This window comes from Elephas maximus, chromosome X (genome assembly GCF_024166365.1).
Source record: "Elephas maximus indicus isolate mEleMax1 chromosome X, mEleMax1 primary haplotype, whole genome shotgun sequence".
Lineage (NCBI taxonomy): Eukaryota > Metazoa > Chordata > Mammalia > Proboscidea > Elephantidae > Elephas > Elephas maximus.
The window spans coordinates 92,659,189-92,673,597 of NC_064846.1; the positions used below are offsets into that span (position 1 = coordinate 92,659,189).

The 14,409-nt window shown below is 40.6% G+C and overlaps 1 protein-coding gene across 3 annotated transcripts in view; it reads right to left on the reverse strand.

Moving 5' to 3' along the window:
- The window catches only part of UPRT (uracil phosphoribosyltransferase homolog), a 57,806-nt gene extending 43,646 nt beyond the window's left edge, over positions 1–14,160 (reverse strand). For all 3 annotated transcript variants that reach the window (XR_007515995.1, XM_049873321.1, XM_049873320.1), the window contains exon 1: positions 13,602–14,160. Coding sequence is in view for 2 of the 3 variants with exons in the window: in XM_049873321.1 (XP_049729278.1) it covers positions 13,602–13,978 (377 nt within the window). In the remaining variant the exon portion in view is untranslated. The remainder of the gene's footprint in view (positions 1–13,601) is intronic.
- Between the last annotated feature and the right edge of the window lie 249 nt (positions 14,161–14,409).

The following is a 14,409-nucleotide window of genomic DNA, read 5'->3' on the forward strand; positions in this document are numbered from 1 at the left end:
TGACCATATTAACCGTTTGCATCACGCAGGGGCTCCCTATTTGATAACAGTCACAAGTAAAATCTAACAAATTATCACAAAGAAAAAAACACACAAACACCCCTGGAACATTCCAAAATATATCCCAATGATCAAATATTTAAAAGACAGTGATATCCAGGAACTCAAAGTTCAGAGCATGGAAATCAAATTAAATGTTAAGCTAAGTGTCTTTAAATTGTACAAACCCCAAACAGGTTTAACAAGGCGCACCTAACCATAACTGAGAAACTACGTTTTTTTGACACCTGCCCATAAATGTGTCACAAGCACACTTAACAAGAAGATGAAAGCCAAAGACAAACATTTTGAAAAAAATTATCTTCACACTGAGACAATAAAAGAATGAGAATTGTTGTTGTTTGGTGCTGTCAAATCAGTTCTGACTCATAGTGACCCTACATACAACAGAATGAAACACTGTCTGGTCTTCTGTCATCTTCGCAATCATTGTTGTGTTTGAGCCCATTGCTGTAGCCACTGTGACAATCCATCTCATTGAGAGTCTTCCTCTTTTTCAATGACCTTCTACTTTGCCAAGTGTCTTAGTTATCTAATGTTGCCATAACAGAAATACCACAAGTGGATGGCTTTAACAAACAGAAATTTATTCTCTCACATTCTAGGAGGCTAGAAGTTCAAAATTGAGGCACCAGCTCCCGGGGAATGCTTTCTCTCTGTGTTGGTCCTGCGGGGAAGATCTTTGTCATCAATCTTCCCCTGGTCTAGGAGATTTTCAGCCCAGATACCCCAGGTCCAAAGGATGGGCTCTGCTCCCGGTGCTTCTTTCTTGGTGGTATGAGGCTCCTCTCTCTCTCTGCTCCCTTCTCTCTCCTTTTATCTCTTATAAGATAAAAGGTGATGCAGGACACACCTCAGGGAAGCTCCCCTTACATCAGATCAGGGCTGTGATCCAAGTAAGGGTGTTGCATCCCACCCTAATCCTCCTTAATATAATTTAATCTTGCCTCATTAACCACAGGCAGAGATTAGGATTTCCACACATTGAAAAATAACATCAGATCACAAAACGAAGGACAACCACACAATACTGGGAATCATGGCCTAGCCAAGTTGACACACATTTTCGGGGAATACAATTCAACTCATAACACCAAGCACGATGTCCTTCTCCAGGCACCGGTCCCTCCTGATAACATGTCCAAAGTACGTGAGATGAAGTCTCACCATTCTTGCTCCTAAGGAGCATTCTGGCTGTACTTCTTCCAAGACAGATTCGTTCATTCTTCTGGTAGCCCATGGTATAATCAATATTCTTCACCAACACCATAATTCAAAGGCATCAATTCTTCTTCGGTCTCCTTTATTCACTATCCAGCTTTCGGATGCGTATGAGACTATTGAAAATACCATGGCTTGGGTCAGGCACACCTTAGTCCTTAAAGTGACATCTTTGCTTTTCAACACTTTTAAGAGGTCTTTTGCAATACATCATTTAATTTCTTGGCTGCTGCTTCCATGGCTGTTGATTGTGGATCAAAGTAAAATGAAATCCTTGACAACCTCAATCTTTTCTCCATTTATCATGATGCTGTTTATTTGTCCAGGTGTGAAGATTTTTATTTTCTTTATGTTGAGGTGTAATCCACACTGAAGGCTGTAGACTTTGATTTTCATCAGTAAGTGCCTCAAGTCCTCTTGATTCGCAGCAAGCAAGGCTGTCTCATCTGCATATCACAGGTTGTTAACGAGTCATCCTCCAATCCTGACACCACGTTCTTCGTATAGTCCAGCATCCTGGATTATCTGCTCAGCATACAGATTGAATAAGTATGGTGAAAGGATACAACCCTGACACACACCTTTCCTGATTTTAAATCACAGGGTATCCCCTTTTTCTGTTTGAATGACTGCTTCTGGTCTATGTACATGTTCCGCATGAGCACAATTAAGTGTTACAGAAATTCCATTCTTTGCAATATTATTCATAATTTGTTATGATCCACACAGCTAAATGCCTTTGCATAGTCAATAAAACACAGGTAAACATCTTTCTGGTATTCTCTACTTTCAGCTAAGATCCATCTGACATCAGCAATGATATCCCTTGTTCCACGTCCTCTTCTAAATCTGACTTGAATTTCTCACAGTTCCCTGTTGATGTATTGCTGCCATCATTTTTGAATTACATTCAGCAAAATTTTATTTGCATATGATATTAATGATATTCTTTGATAATTTCCACATTCTATTGTATCGCCTTTTTTGGAATGTGCATAAATATGAATCTCTTCTTTCTAGACATAGATGAGTGGACACCTCCAGTGCTGCATCTGTTTGTTGAAATATCTTAATCGGTATATCGTCAGTTCCCGGAGCCTTGTTTTTTGCCAATGCCTTCTTAAAAAAAAAATTTTTTTTTTCTGTGCAGCTTGGACTTCTTCTTTCAGTACCATTGGTTCTTGATCATATGCTACATCCTGAAATGGTTAAACGTCAACCAATTCTTTCTGGTACAGTGACTCTGTTGATTCCTTTCACCTTCTTTTGATGTTTCCTGCATCATTCAATGTTTTTTCTCACAGAATCCTTCAAAATTGCAACATGAGGCTTGACGTTTTTCTTTAGTTCTTTCAGCTTAAGAAATGCTCAGCGTTTCTTCCCTTTTGGTTTTCTACCTCCAAGTCTTCACACATTTTATTACAATAATTTACTCTGTCTTCTCGAGCCAACCTTTGAAATCTTCTGTTGAGATCTCTTACTTCATCATTTCTTCCATTCGCTTTAGCTGCTCTACGTTCAAGAGCAAGTTTCAGAGTCTCTTCTGACATCAATTTTGGTCTTTTCTTTCTTTCTTGTCTTTTTAATGGCCTTTTGCTTTCTTCATGTATGATGTCCTTGATGTCATTCTACAACTTCTCTGGTCTTCGGTCATTAGTGTTCAATGCATCAGATCTATTCTTGAGATGGTCTCTAAATTCAGGTGGGAGATACTCAAGGTCGTACTTTGGCTCTTGTGGACTTGTTCTAATTTTCTTTAGTTTCAACTTTAACTTGCATACGAGTGACTGATGGTCTGTTCCGCAGTTGGTCCCTAGCCTGTTCTGACTTATGACATTGAGCTTTTCCAATGTCTCTTTCCACAGATATAGTTGATTTGATTCCTGTGTTTTCCATCTCACGTGTACGATTGCTGTTTATATTGTTGAAAAGGGGTATTTGCAACGAATAAGTCAAATAGTAGAACCTTAAGAGATAGATTCTATTAATACCACTTCAGTGATGAGAATAATGAGGCTTACAAAGGCTAAGTATCTCAAGGTTCTTCCCAGCCTGAATCTCTGATTCCAACTGTTGGAGTACAGCCTTTATTTACATTTTGTTCTAATAATGAAATGCTCACTAAAAGATAATCAATTTTTATATGCGTTTGAATGACATTTCTTTCCCTGTGAATCAGACTGGCATGTATATAAAATGCAAAGAATTAAACAATGAAATAAAGAGCTAGTAGGCAAATAAAACATCAGGAAAAAACGTTCCTTCTGAAGAGAGATCAGTTTTTATGAAAATATGGATTGGAAAGAGTATATACTAAGGTTACCACATACAAGAATTTACAAAAATTATTAAACCAAAACCTCTGAGCCATAATTTAAATCAATTAATTGATCAAAGTCTAATAGCACTGTATTAGGTGTCACTTCAAAAATTTAAATATACTATTCTTCTCTAGATTATAAACAAGGATTGTTTTTCAGTATTGTGGGCAAAGGAAGTTGGAGCTGTGCATCAGATTGCCAGGTTTAGCAATTAAAAATACAAGATACCCAGTTAAATTTGAATTTCAGGATTACATCTCATGTAATATTTAGGGTATACTCATACTAAAAAATTATTCATTGTTTATCCAAATTCAAATTTAACTGGGTGTCTTAGTTACCTAGTGCTGCTGTAACAGAAACACCACAAGTGGGTGACTTTAAAGAACGGAAATTTATTTTGTCACATTTCTGGAGGCTAAGAAAATCCAAATAAGGGTTTCCGCATGTCAATTCCTTCTGTGAACCTCTCTCAAAGTTTCTGGTGTCTGTTGGGCAATCTTTGGCTTTTTTTAAACAATCCTCACATGTTGTGTATCTTTCTCTTGCATGTGTCTCTGTGTCTATTTTCATCTTTTTATAACGCAGAAGTGATTAGGTTTAGAATCCACCCTAAACTGGTAATGACCACATTAACATAAGAAAAGAAAACCCATATTTCCAAACAGGGTCACATCCACAGGCACAAGGGCCAGGAATTCAACACATATTTTGGGATGACACAATTAAATCCGTAACCTTGGGTACCCTGTATTTTGCCTGGCAACTTAAGAAGGGAGGATTAAATGGACTCAAACTCAGCTCTAATATTTTTCATTTTTTCTTTGTTTTCGTTTTTTAAGTGATAGGTTAAAGGGAAGTGGAACATAAAAGTTTTTCTGGCAGGTTTAAATCTAAGGAATGTTTCATTTATAATTGATTTTTAGTGAAAGCTCTGAAAACTTAAGCTTTACTTTCATAGGTTTGGCATGGTATTTAAATGATTTATAAATGATTGTCCTCCTCCCTTCATCCTCATATAAGGAAATCCCCAGTGAAGTACTTTGAGCAAAGCTAATCAGATGTAAAAAGTTAAAAAAAACAAAAAAACAAAAAAAAACAATATCTTTAACTACCTGCCAGGTATAAGCCACAAAGGCCGCAAGTCTTAAAAAAAAAAAAAAAAAAAAAGTTGCCGTCAAGTCGAGGCCAAGTCATGGCGACCTTATGTGTGTCAGAGTAGAACTGTACTCCATAAAGTTTTCAATGGCTGATTTTTCAGAAGTAGATTTCCAGGTCTTTCTTCCAAGACACCTCTGGGTGGGCTCAAACTTCCAACCTTTTGGTTAGCAGCAAGCGTGTTAACCATTTGCACTACCCATGGACTCCGACAAATCTTTACCACCTTCTTAATAAGCTTATAGGTGTCCCTGGGTAGTGTAAACGGTTAAGCACTTGACTACTAGTGGAAAGGTTAGTGGTTCAAACCCATTCAGAGGTACCTGGGAAGACAGGCTTGGTGACCTGCTTCCGAAAGGTCACAGTTTTAAAAACCCTATGGAGCAGTTCTACTCTGCCCACGTGAGGTTACCATGAGTCAGAGTCAACTTGAAGGCGACCAACAATAAGCTTGCAAAATAGTGTCATTAATCATTTACTTGCACCTCAAAGCAGAGTTCAATGTAAACATTCAAAATCAAGTAGAAAATAAGAGAAACTATCAAAACATCTTCCTCCAGAACCCAGGCCAGGGTCACTCAGAAATTAATTAATATTTTATTATTTTGTTACATTAATACCCCTACGTGCTAGGCACTACGCCAGGCCAGACCCTCTTCCTCCCGCCCCCAAGTCCAGTCTACTTGGTGAGACAGCATTAGTATATGTCCAATAAATAGTATGACGGGAGGTTTCCTTAAAGAGGAAACTTCCTCCCTCCTGGCCTAAAAGTCAGTTAGAAAATTCACATGGAAAAGAAACACATACCAAAAACATTAAATGTTTTAAACAATTTGCAGATCAGTTTTTTCTGTGGTCAGCATTTTGGTTTTGTACAAGCTGAAAGGAGGGAAAGTTCTGGGATTCCTCCAGTCTCAGGGTGATGGCAGGCCAGACTCCCTAGGCTAGTTCTGTTTAGCATGTGGGATCTCTGACTCTTCTTACACCCCAAATCCAAAGCTGGACAAATCAAGCAAGGGAGACTGGAAATTCTGCCAAGGGTAGGGGCTCAGCCTGAGCACAGCACAATCACCTGTGGTGTTTGTAAAGCTACAGATGGCCAGTTTCCACCCAAGACTACTCAAACCATTAACTTGAATTTCTAACAAGTTCCCAGGTCATTCTAATACTGGTGGTTAGGGACCAATTCTGAGAACCACTAGTAGAGCAGTGGTTCTCAAAATTTATTATACATAAGAATCACCTGGGGATCCTGTTAAATCGTAGATTCTGATTCAGTATATCTTGGGTGGCAACGTAAATCCTCAGCAGGGGTTCAAACTGGAACAAGCCAGTTTGAAGGCCCTGACTTAAACAACCTCTAACAATGAGGGTCTGAAACCTGTATTTTAAAAATAAAAAGGTCCACAGGTGATTCAATGCACAACCTTGGTTAAGACCATTACATTGCTCAGTCAGATGACTCAAATCACATTAGGCTACATTCAACAGAAACATGTTCACCCATCCTGAGATTAATTCTCTCCCCTCCAGGTGACTCAACAAGGCCGAAGTGCTATTTCACAGACCGAAGTACTTAAAGATTACTCAACTTTCATCCAACCTGCCTGCTGAGGCCATTCTGAAGCCCCTCCTAAAACAGGTATACAGGAAACATTCAACAGCTCACAAATCACCCTTACTGTAATGTTTCAGGAGACAATAGAAAACTAGGGGCAGAATAGGGGGGTGATCTTTTTTTTTAGAATCATGGTTATTTTTTTTCTCTAAATTCTATTTTGTTATTTTCATTGACAAAATACACAGCAAAACATATACCCATTCAACAGTTTCTACATGTGTGTAGGGTAATGCCATTCAGCTATATGCATCCCCTCCTAATGGAATCAGCTTTGCTTTTCCCCAAAGCATGCTGGGGATGAATTCGGGATGGACTCAGGCTAAGGTACAACGCTGAGAGTGGCATGACTAGGCCAGAGGCCAAGGCCGAGGAATGCCTTGGCAACAGGAAGGAAAACATCTGGACCTGGACATGAAGTCCCCAGGAACACTGACTGCCCAAGGATGTGGGAGAAAAACAATGAGCCTTGGTCCCAGCCAGAATGGTATATAAGCTTGTGTCCCTTGCTAGGTGGTTGCGGAGCGCTAAACTGGTCCAGCCACAGCCCTGGACCATGGTCCTTCCTGTAAGTAAGCTTCCCAAATAAACCATATGTCATGATCACTGGTTCCGGAGTATTTCTTCAGTCTCTTGGAGATGCGGCTGACCTCGGGTTCAGGTGCCACTGAGTTATTACTCAACAATGTACAATTTAGTAACATCGATTACATTGTGCAACCATTCTCACCGTCCTTTTCTGAGTTGTTCCTCCCTCATTAACATAAACCCACTGCCCCCCTAAGGTTCCTATCTAATCTCCCATAAAGAGAGTTCTTAAAAGAGCATAATGCTCAAGGCAGACCTTTTCTACTAGTTAAGCTAAACAATTGTTTGGTTTTAAGAAGACTTCAGGGGATATTTTTGGTTCGAGGTTTAAAGATTATCTCAGGGCAACAGTTTCAGGGGTTCATCCACCCTCCATGGCTCCAGGAAGTCTGGAATCTGTGAGAATTTGAAATTCTGTCCTGCATTTTCCACCCTGTCTGTCCTGCATTTTCCACACTAGAGATTCTTCTCTAGAATCTTTGATCAAAATGTTCAGTAATGGTAGCTGGGCACCATCCAGTTCTTCTGGTCTCACAGCAAAGGAGTGAGTGGTTCATGGAGGCAATTAACCACACACTCCCTATCTTCCTCCTATTCCTGACTCTCTTCTTCCTCTGTTGCTCCAGGTGAACAGAGATCAATTGTTGTGCCAGGGATGGCTGCATGCAGGCTTTTAAGACCCCAGGCATTACCAAACAATCTAGGAGATAGAGCAGAAGCGCTAAACATGTTAGGCCAATTTTATCTGGGATGTCCCATGAAATCATGACCCTAAACCTCCAAACCAAGGAATCAAATCCTATAAAGTGTTTGGTTGTACATAAACAGACTTAGCAGCTATTTTCTTTGCCCTTGTTGTAAATATATCACACAACTTTTGCCAACTCAATTTGTAATAGGTGTACAACTTACTGACAGCAATTAAAATAATCAGCTGTGCAACCCTTCACTTAACAAATGCGATTTTTCCGGGAGGGGGTGATGATCTGCATTTTCTTGAATATGAAGTGGTGAACTATGTTTAAAGAAAAAAATGCATTACATTCAGATTTTCCTAGGTTTAGTATATAAAGGAGGCAGAAAGGGAAGGATGTGGGGTTTAATCCACTGCAACAAATACAACTGGAAATAAAGGAGTCACTTTTTTTCCCAAATGCACCAGTGACCTCTATATGACTGAATAAATTATCTGATCATTTAGTTTTTAAAATTACTGCTTTCTCAAAAACACAACAGAGAACCCCTGAGGCAGCAGGAGAGCAGCGGGATGCAGACGCCATATTCTCGTAAAAAGACCAGACTTAATGGTCTGACTGAGACTAGAAGGACCCCGGTGGTCGTGGTCCCCAGACCTTCTGCTGGCCCAGGATACCCAAAGCCAACTCTTCAGACAGGGATTGGAATGGACAATGGGTCAGAGAGGAATGCGGGTGAGAGGTGAGCTTCTTGGATCAGGTGGACACTTGAGACTATGTTGGCATCTCCTGCCTAGAGGGGAGATGAGAGGGTGGAGGGGGTTAGAAGCTGGCAAAATGGACACAAAAAGAGAGAGTGGAGGAAGGGAGCGGGCTGCCTCATTAAGGGGAGAGCAATTGGGAGTATGTAGCAAGGTATATATAAGTTTTTGTGTGAGACACTGACTTGATTTGTAAACTTTCACTTAAAGCACAATAAAAGTTTTTTAAAAATTACTGCATTCTCAGAGAGAGAAAACCTTCTCCTTGAAATTCAATAATACAACCAACATACTATGTTTCAATACTGCATGTTTCAAAAAATAAAAAAAGATATTTTAAATTAGCCCAGATAATGTTCTCAATCTTGCCTTTTTTAAAATTAATAACTAAACACCAACAGGCAGTCTCCCTGGCTCAATCCCATTTCCCCATACCAAAGTCAATTCATAATGCAATCCCCTCACTAGAAAGATACTAAGGACCAGGAACAATAAAAGGAAAACAATGTGTTCCAATGGCCTTTATTATCAGACAGCTCATATATTGCACATATATGACGTCATGTCAAAATAGCAAAGAGCTTAAGTCTCGAGTAGGAGAGGGTACAAGAATTGATGGCACCTTTTTGGTTTTTTTTTCCATAACTAAAACAAAAAAAACCCATACCAGAGTAGAACTGTGCTCCACAGGGTTTTCAAGGTTGTGTCCTTTTGGAAGCAGATCACCAGGCCTTTCTCCCAAAGCATCTCTGGGTGGGTTCAAACTGTCAACCTTTCAGTTAGTAGTCGAGCACTTAACCACAAACACTGCACACCAGCCCCCTAATGGGCCTGAAACTAGTGTTGTTTGTGTCAGAGGGTGCCAATGTTTGAAGATAAAGGAACAAAAGCCTCTTATCAGATTTGGTTAACAAAACCAAAACTAAAAACATTGTCTACAGTATAAATAAGTAACATCAAATCATTACAAAAAATTGTAGTGAATCTTTCTACATTATATCACAATAAGATAAAAATTATCTGGGATCTCTCAGTGTTGCTTTAAAAATAAGAACTTAAGGTCTACCTATAGTTAAATCCTTTTACTGTCTTCCAAAAGCTCAAGAAGCCAGCACTTATAATGCAATTAGAACCACATACAAATTCAAACATGAAGGCTTGCTAATATTAATGCCTTAAATGTACACAGCTCTTCACCATTCCTAACAAACATTCACAGACAGTATTCTATTTTAGCCTCCTAGGAGCTCCATGAGATATTACCAATATTCTCATTTTACACATGAATTTGAAGCCCAGAGATGCTAAATATCTTGCCTAAGATCACACAGTGCGTAGTCCCTCCTCTGGATACTGCTGTCTCTCTCCAAACTTAGGAAAAAAAGGATTCTACTTAAACCCAGGCATACTATGCAACCTATGCTTTTCTGAGTAATACAGTGTAATCAGGTATTGTTCATTTATGAATGCTGAATGCCATGCCCTCTCGACATTCTACAGCAATGGTTCTTAACCTTTACACTGTCATGGAGACCCCCTTGTGAAATCTAATGAAAGCTAAGGAATCCTCACCCCATAAAAATGCACTTTATCTTCATAGAATTATTCATAATAGCCAAAGGATAGAAACTACCCAAATATCCATCAGCTGATGAATGGATAAACAAATTTGGTATACCTATAAAATAGAATATCATTCAGCCATAAAAAGGAATAAAATACTGACAGATGTTACAACATGGATAAACCTTGAAAACATTATACTAAATGAAAGAAGCCACAAAAGACCACATACCGTATGATTCCATTTATATGAAATGTCCAGAATAGGCAAATCAAAGAGACAAAAATTAGGGTTGCCTAGGGCTTTGGGGAGGCTGGGGGAAAACGGGGAATGACTGCTAATGGGTATGGGGTTTCCTGCTGAGGTTATGAAAATATTCTAAGATTTATTCCAGCGATGGTTACACAGCTGTGAATATACCTAAAACCACTGAATTGTAGACTTCAAATAAGTGAAATTATATGGTATGTGAATTATATCTCAATAAAGATGCCATTAAAAACCAACCATTAAAAAATGCACATACAGGTGATGGTTGTACAACATTGTGAATGTAATTAATGTCACTGAGTTGTACACTTAAAAATGGTTAAAATGGCATATTTTGTTATATATATTTTACCGCAATAAATCTTTTTAAATACACACACAAATAACATTTCCCAGATAATTTCTGAGGGTTCACTGAAGCCCTGAAGGCCATCTACAGGTACCATAGGGTTCAAGACCCAAGGTTAGGAACCCCTGCTCTATAGAAACAAAAATCAGCATCCTATTTTCTTTATTTTGCAGATAAGTTTTATTTCAGCTGCTCCCACCACAATTACCAAGTCTATGCCTATTTTTTAAGTAAGTGATACTATGTTTTCAGTAAAGGTTTACACAGTTTAGTTTCCCATTCAACAATTTCTATACAAATTGTTCAGTGACATTGGTTACATTTTTCACAACGTGTAAACATTCTCCTATTTTTTAAAGGTCACTGCTTCTCTGTTAGATCACAGGACCCCTGTAGTTTTCAATATTGATTCATTAAAAACATTAATAACTATCTATATGGGATCAAACTGACAACAGCAACTCAAAAGATTAGGTAGGAAATACAGTGGGCAGTAAGTTAACTGGGGGAAGAACAATTCAGAAAAAGAGGGTGCGAATGACATTGTAATCAATGCCACTGAATTGTAATTGTAGAAATTGTTGAATTGGTATATGTTCTGTGTATATTCTCAACAACAATAAAAATAAAATAAATTACAGAAAATGTTAAACAGTATAGTTTCATAAATACATTTTTAAGAGCTAAGATGAATCTTAGTAATTGAGGATCAATTATTCATGAGGCATGGTTAAAATTCAAACATGTAAAAAGTGCAGTTTCTGCCCTCAGGAGCTTAAAATCTAATAGTGGAGATAAGATGGGTACACAAATAGCAATTTACAAAATAGAAGGTGAATCTTGCCTTTAAAAGGCCAGGAAAGATCAGCAGGGAAGAATGATTAAAGGAAAACTTCTTGGCAGAGATGAACTTTTAATTACTGAGTTTGACCCTGAAAAATAGGTAGGATCTGAACATGCAGCAAAGGAGTAGAAGGAAATTCCAGATGAGAGCAGAAGCATGACGTTTCAGAATGGTTTCTAGGAACCAGGAGTAGGGACTGTCATATCAAGGTAAGGGTCCTGGACTTATAGATTTTGAGGAGCCAAAGAAGGCTGCTGAGCAGGACAGTTACCTAACCAAAGCCATATATTAGGAAGACTGTGCAGTAATTTGTGAATGTATGTGGAAGAGAAAAAGACTGGAGGCAGGGAAACAAATTAGGAGCATATTACAATACTCCAAAGTAAAAATAACTAGAGTCTGATTTATGAAGTGGTATCCTGACATTCAGTAGCCACTTTTAAAAGATCAAGGCATGCTCTCCACTGAAAAATAGTTGTTTTGACATACTGTCACCCATTGCCATCGAGTTCATTTCAACTCATAGCAACCCTACAAGACAGCGTATGACATGCTATAGCTGTTCATTTAAAGTGTTGCCAATAACTACAACTACCACAGCCTTCATCACGCTGAGTCCAGCACAACTAAACGGTGCCCAGCTACTACTACCAATGACTGCTCTGACAGGGATCACAATAGAGGGCCCCAGACAGAGCTGGAGAAAAATATACAACAAAATTCTAACTCACAAAAAAAGATCAGACTTACTGGCCTGACAGAGACTGGAGAAACCCCAAGAGTATGGCCCCCAGACACCCTTTTAGCTCAGTAATGAAGTCACCCTGAGGTTCACCCTTCAGCCAAAGATTAGACAGGCCCATAAAACAAAATGAGGCTCAAGTGGCACACCAGCCCAGGGGCAAGGACTAGAAGGCAGGAGGGGACAGGAAAGCTGGTAATAGGAAACCCAACATTGAAAAGGGAGAGTGTTGACATGTCGTGGGTTTGTTAACCAATGTCATAAGACAATATGTGTTTTAACTGTTTAACGAGAAGCTAGTTTGTTCTAAAGTACAGTAAAAATAAAACGTGTTGCCAATAAGGAAATCAGGGGCAGTTAATCATAAAAAAAATATTTTCCTTGAGATAACCTACCTACAACGTGGGTTTAGAAACCTCCTCAAAATAGAACATGCTGTTTTGGCCACACTGGTTGTGAGATTAGGAGGGACCAAAGGCTCCTTTAGGCATCTTTTGCTCCTCTAATTATACAGTAAACATTTGATGTTCTATATAAGTTTACAGTAAAACAATCTTGACAAGATTATGTTCATGTGACCCAGTAAACCTAAACTCCAAGACTAAAAGACTTTAGACAAAATGACATATTTGCAGTAGCAGACATTAAAGGGCCAGAGTATCTGCTGACTACAATAGTATGTCTGACGTGGCTTTAAGCCCACTTGTGAGCCTGAGGTGATTGGAGGCGTAGCGCAACCTTGGGTAGTAACCATCTCTGGGTTGTGCTCAGGCACTGGGTAGATTGTGTAGGCTGTTTACCTGCCTATAATGGCTGGACAGGAGTTCCTGGGTGGCGTAAATGGTTAATCGCTGAAAGGTTGGTGGTTGGAAGCCACCCAGCGGCGCCTAGGAAGTCGGGTCTGGCGATCTGCTTCGAAAGGTCACAGCCTTGAAAACCATATGGCGCAGTTCTACTCTGCACACATGGGGTCCCATGAGTCAGAATCCACTGAAGATCAACTAACAACAAAGACCGCGGATTCGTCATCATTCAGAAGTGAAAAAGGGAGCCCGGCTTCTTAAGAGGCTTCCTTAAACACAGAGACTAGGGAAAGAGGCTTAGAGGCCCCCACTCCCACCCAAAGAAAATGCTCAACACCCTGCCCCAATCTCCCCAGACTGTTTGTCAAGACCTAAGCCAAGGCCAAAAACTACTACCCCTTGACAGCTGGCTGCTAACAAAAGATCGGCAGTTCAAATCCACCAGCTGCTCCTTGGAAACCGTATGTGGCAGTTCTACTCTGCCCTACAGGGTCGCTATGAGTCCGAATCCACTCGACAGCAACGGGTTTAGCCCTTTTACTTTCAATCCCCGCCCACGCCCTGAGAGTCTCTCCACCTCCCTTTCCCCTTCCCCTCTCTTGCTCACTTGTCCCGGATGATAGTCTGCAGCTCCCGGATCTGATCATTCATAGGCAGTAACTTAAGCTGCGCCCCCATCTGCCGAGACACTTCGCAGTCACCTAGGAGGGTGTTGCCGGCTACTGCGTCATAGTTGCCACTGCCACCGTTGCTCTCTGAGTTGAGGCTGGCGCCGCCACAGGCCTGGTGGTCCCGCTCAGCTGGAACAGTCGAAGGGGTGTGCCCTGTGAAAAGAGCCAGCTTGGCCATGGAGGCGCTGTTTCCCCCAGCATGGTCCGGGATTGAGTCGTCAAGTCGCGGTGGCTCGGGGCTTGGTGTAGAGGCAGAATTCACTTGCTGGTTGTGACAGGGCATGGAGTCCGGAAAACGTAACTCCGTAGCCATACACCGGCCCCCGGGCTACCCCTGCTACTTTCTATCCCTGAGGATAAAGGAGAGCGGAGAGAAGGGGCCGATGTTACACGTGTCCCCTCTTCCACCTCTGGTCGCTACCGCCTACTTAGAATCTAACCGTGGCAGCCCTCTCACCCCTAAGCTGAAGTCTGTTCTCTTCCGCCGGCATTGTTCCAAGCCGCCCGCACCCCCACGTATTGCCTGCTTGAGCACCCTATTGGCTTCTCTCTCCGCCACTCTGCGGAGCTCTGCTTGTTAACCCTTTGAGTCACTCTTGCTATCTGGGTTCCTATATCTAGCCAGGCAGATCGGGCGAGGCCAAGGGTACCTGGTTGCGGGGTTTTCCGTGGGCCCCTAGGGTGCAGAACTTTAGGTGATTGAAAGAGCCGGGAAAAATGGTTACACGCATAAAGCCCATGTTT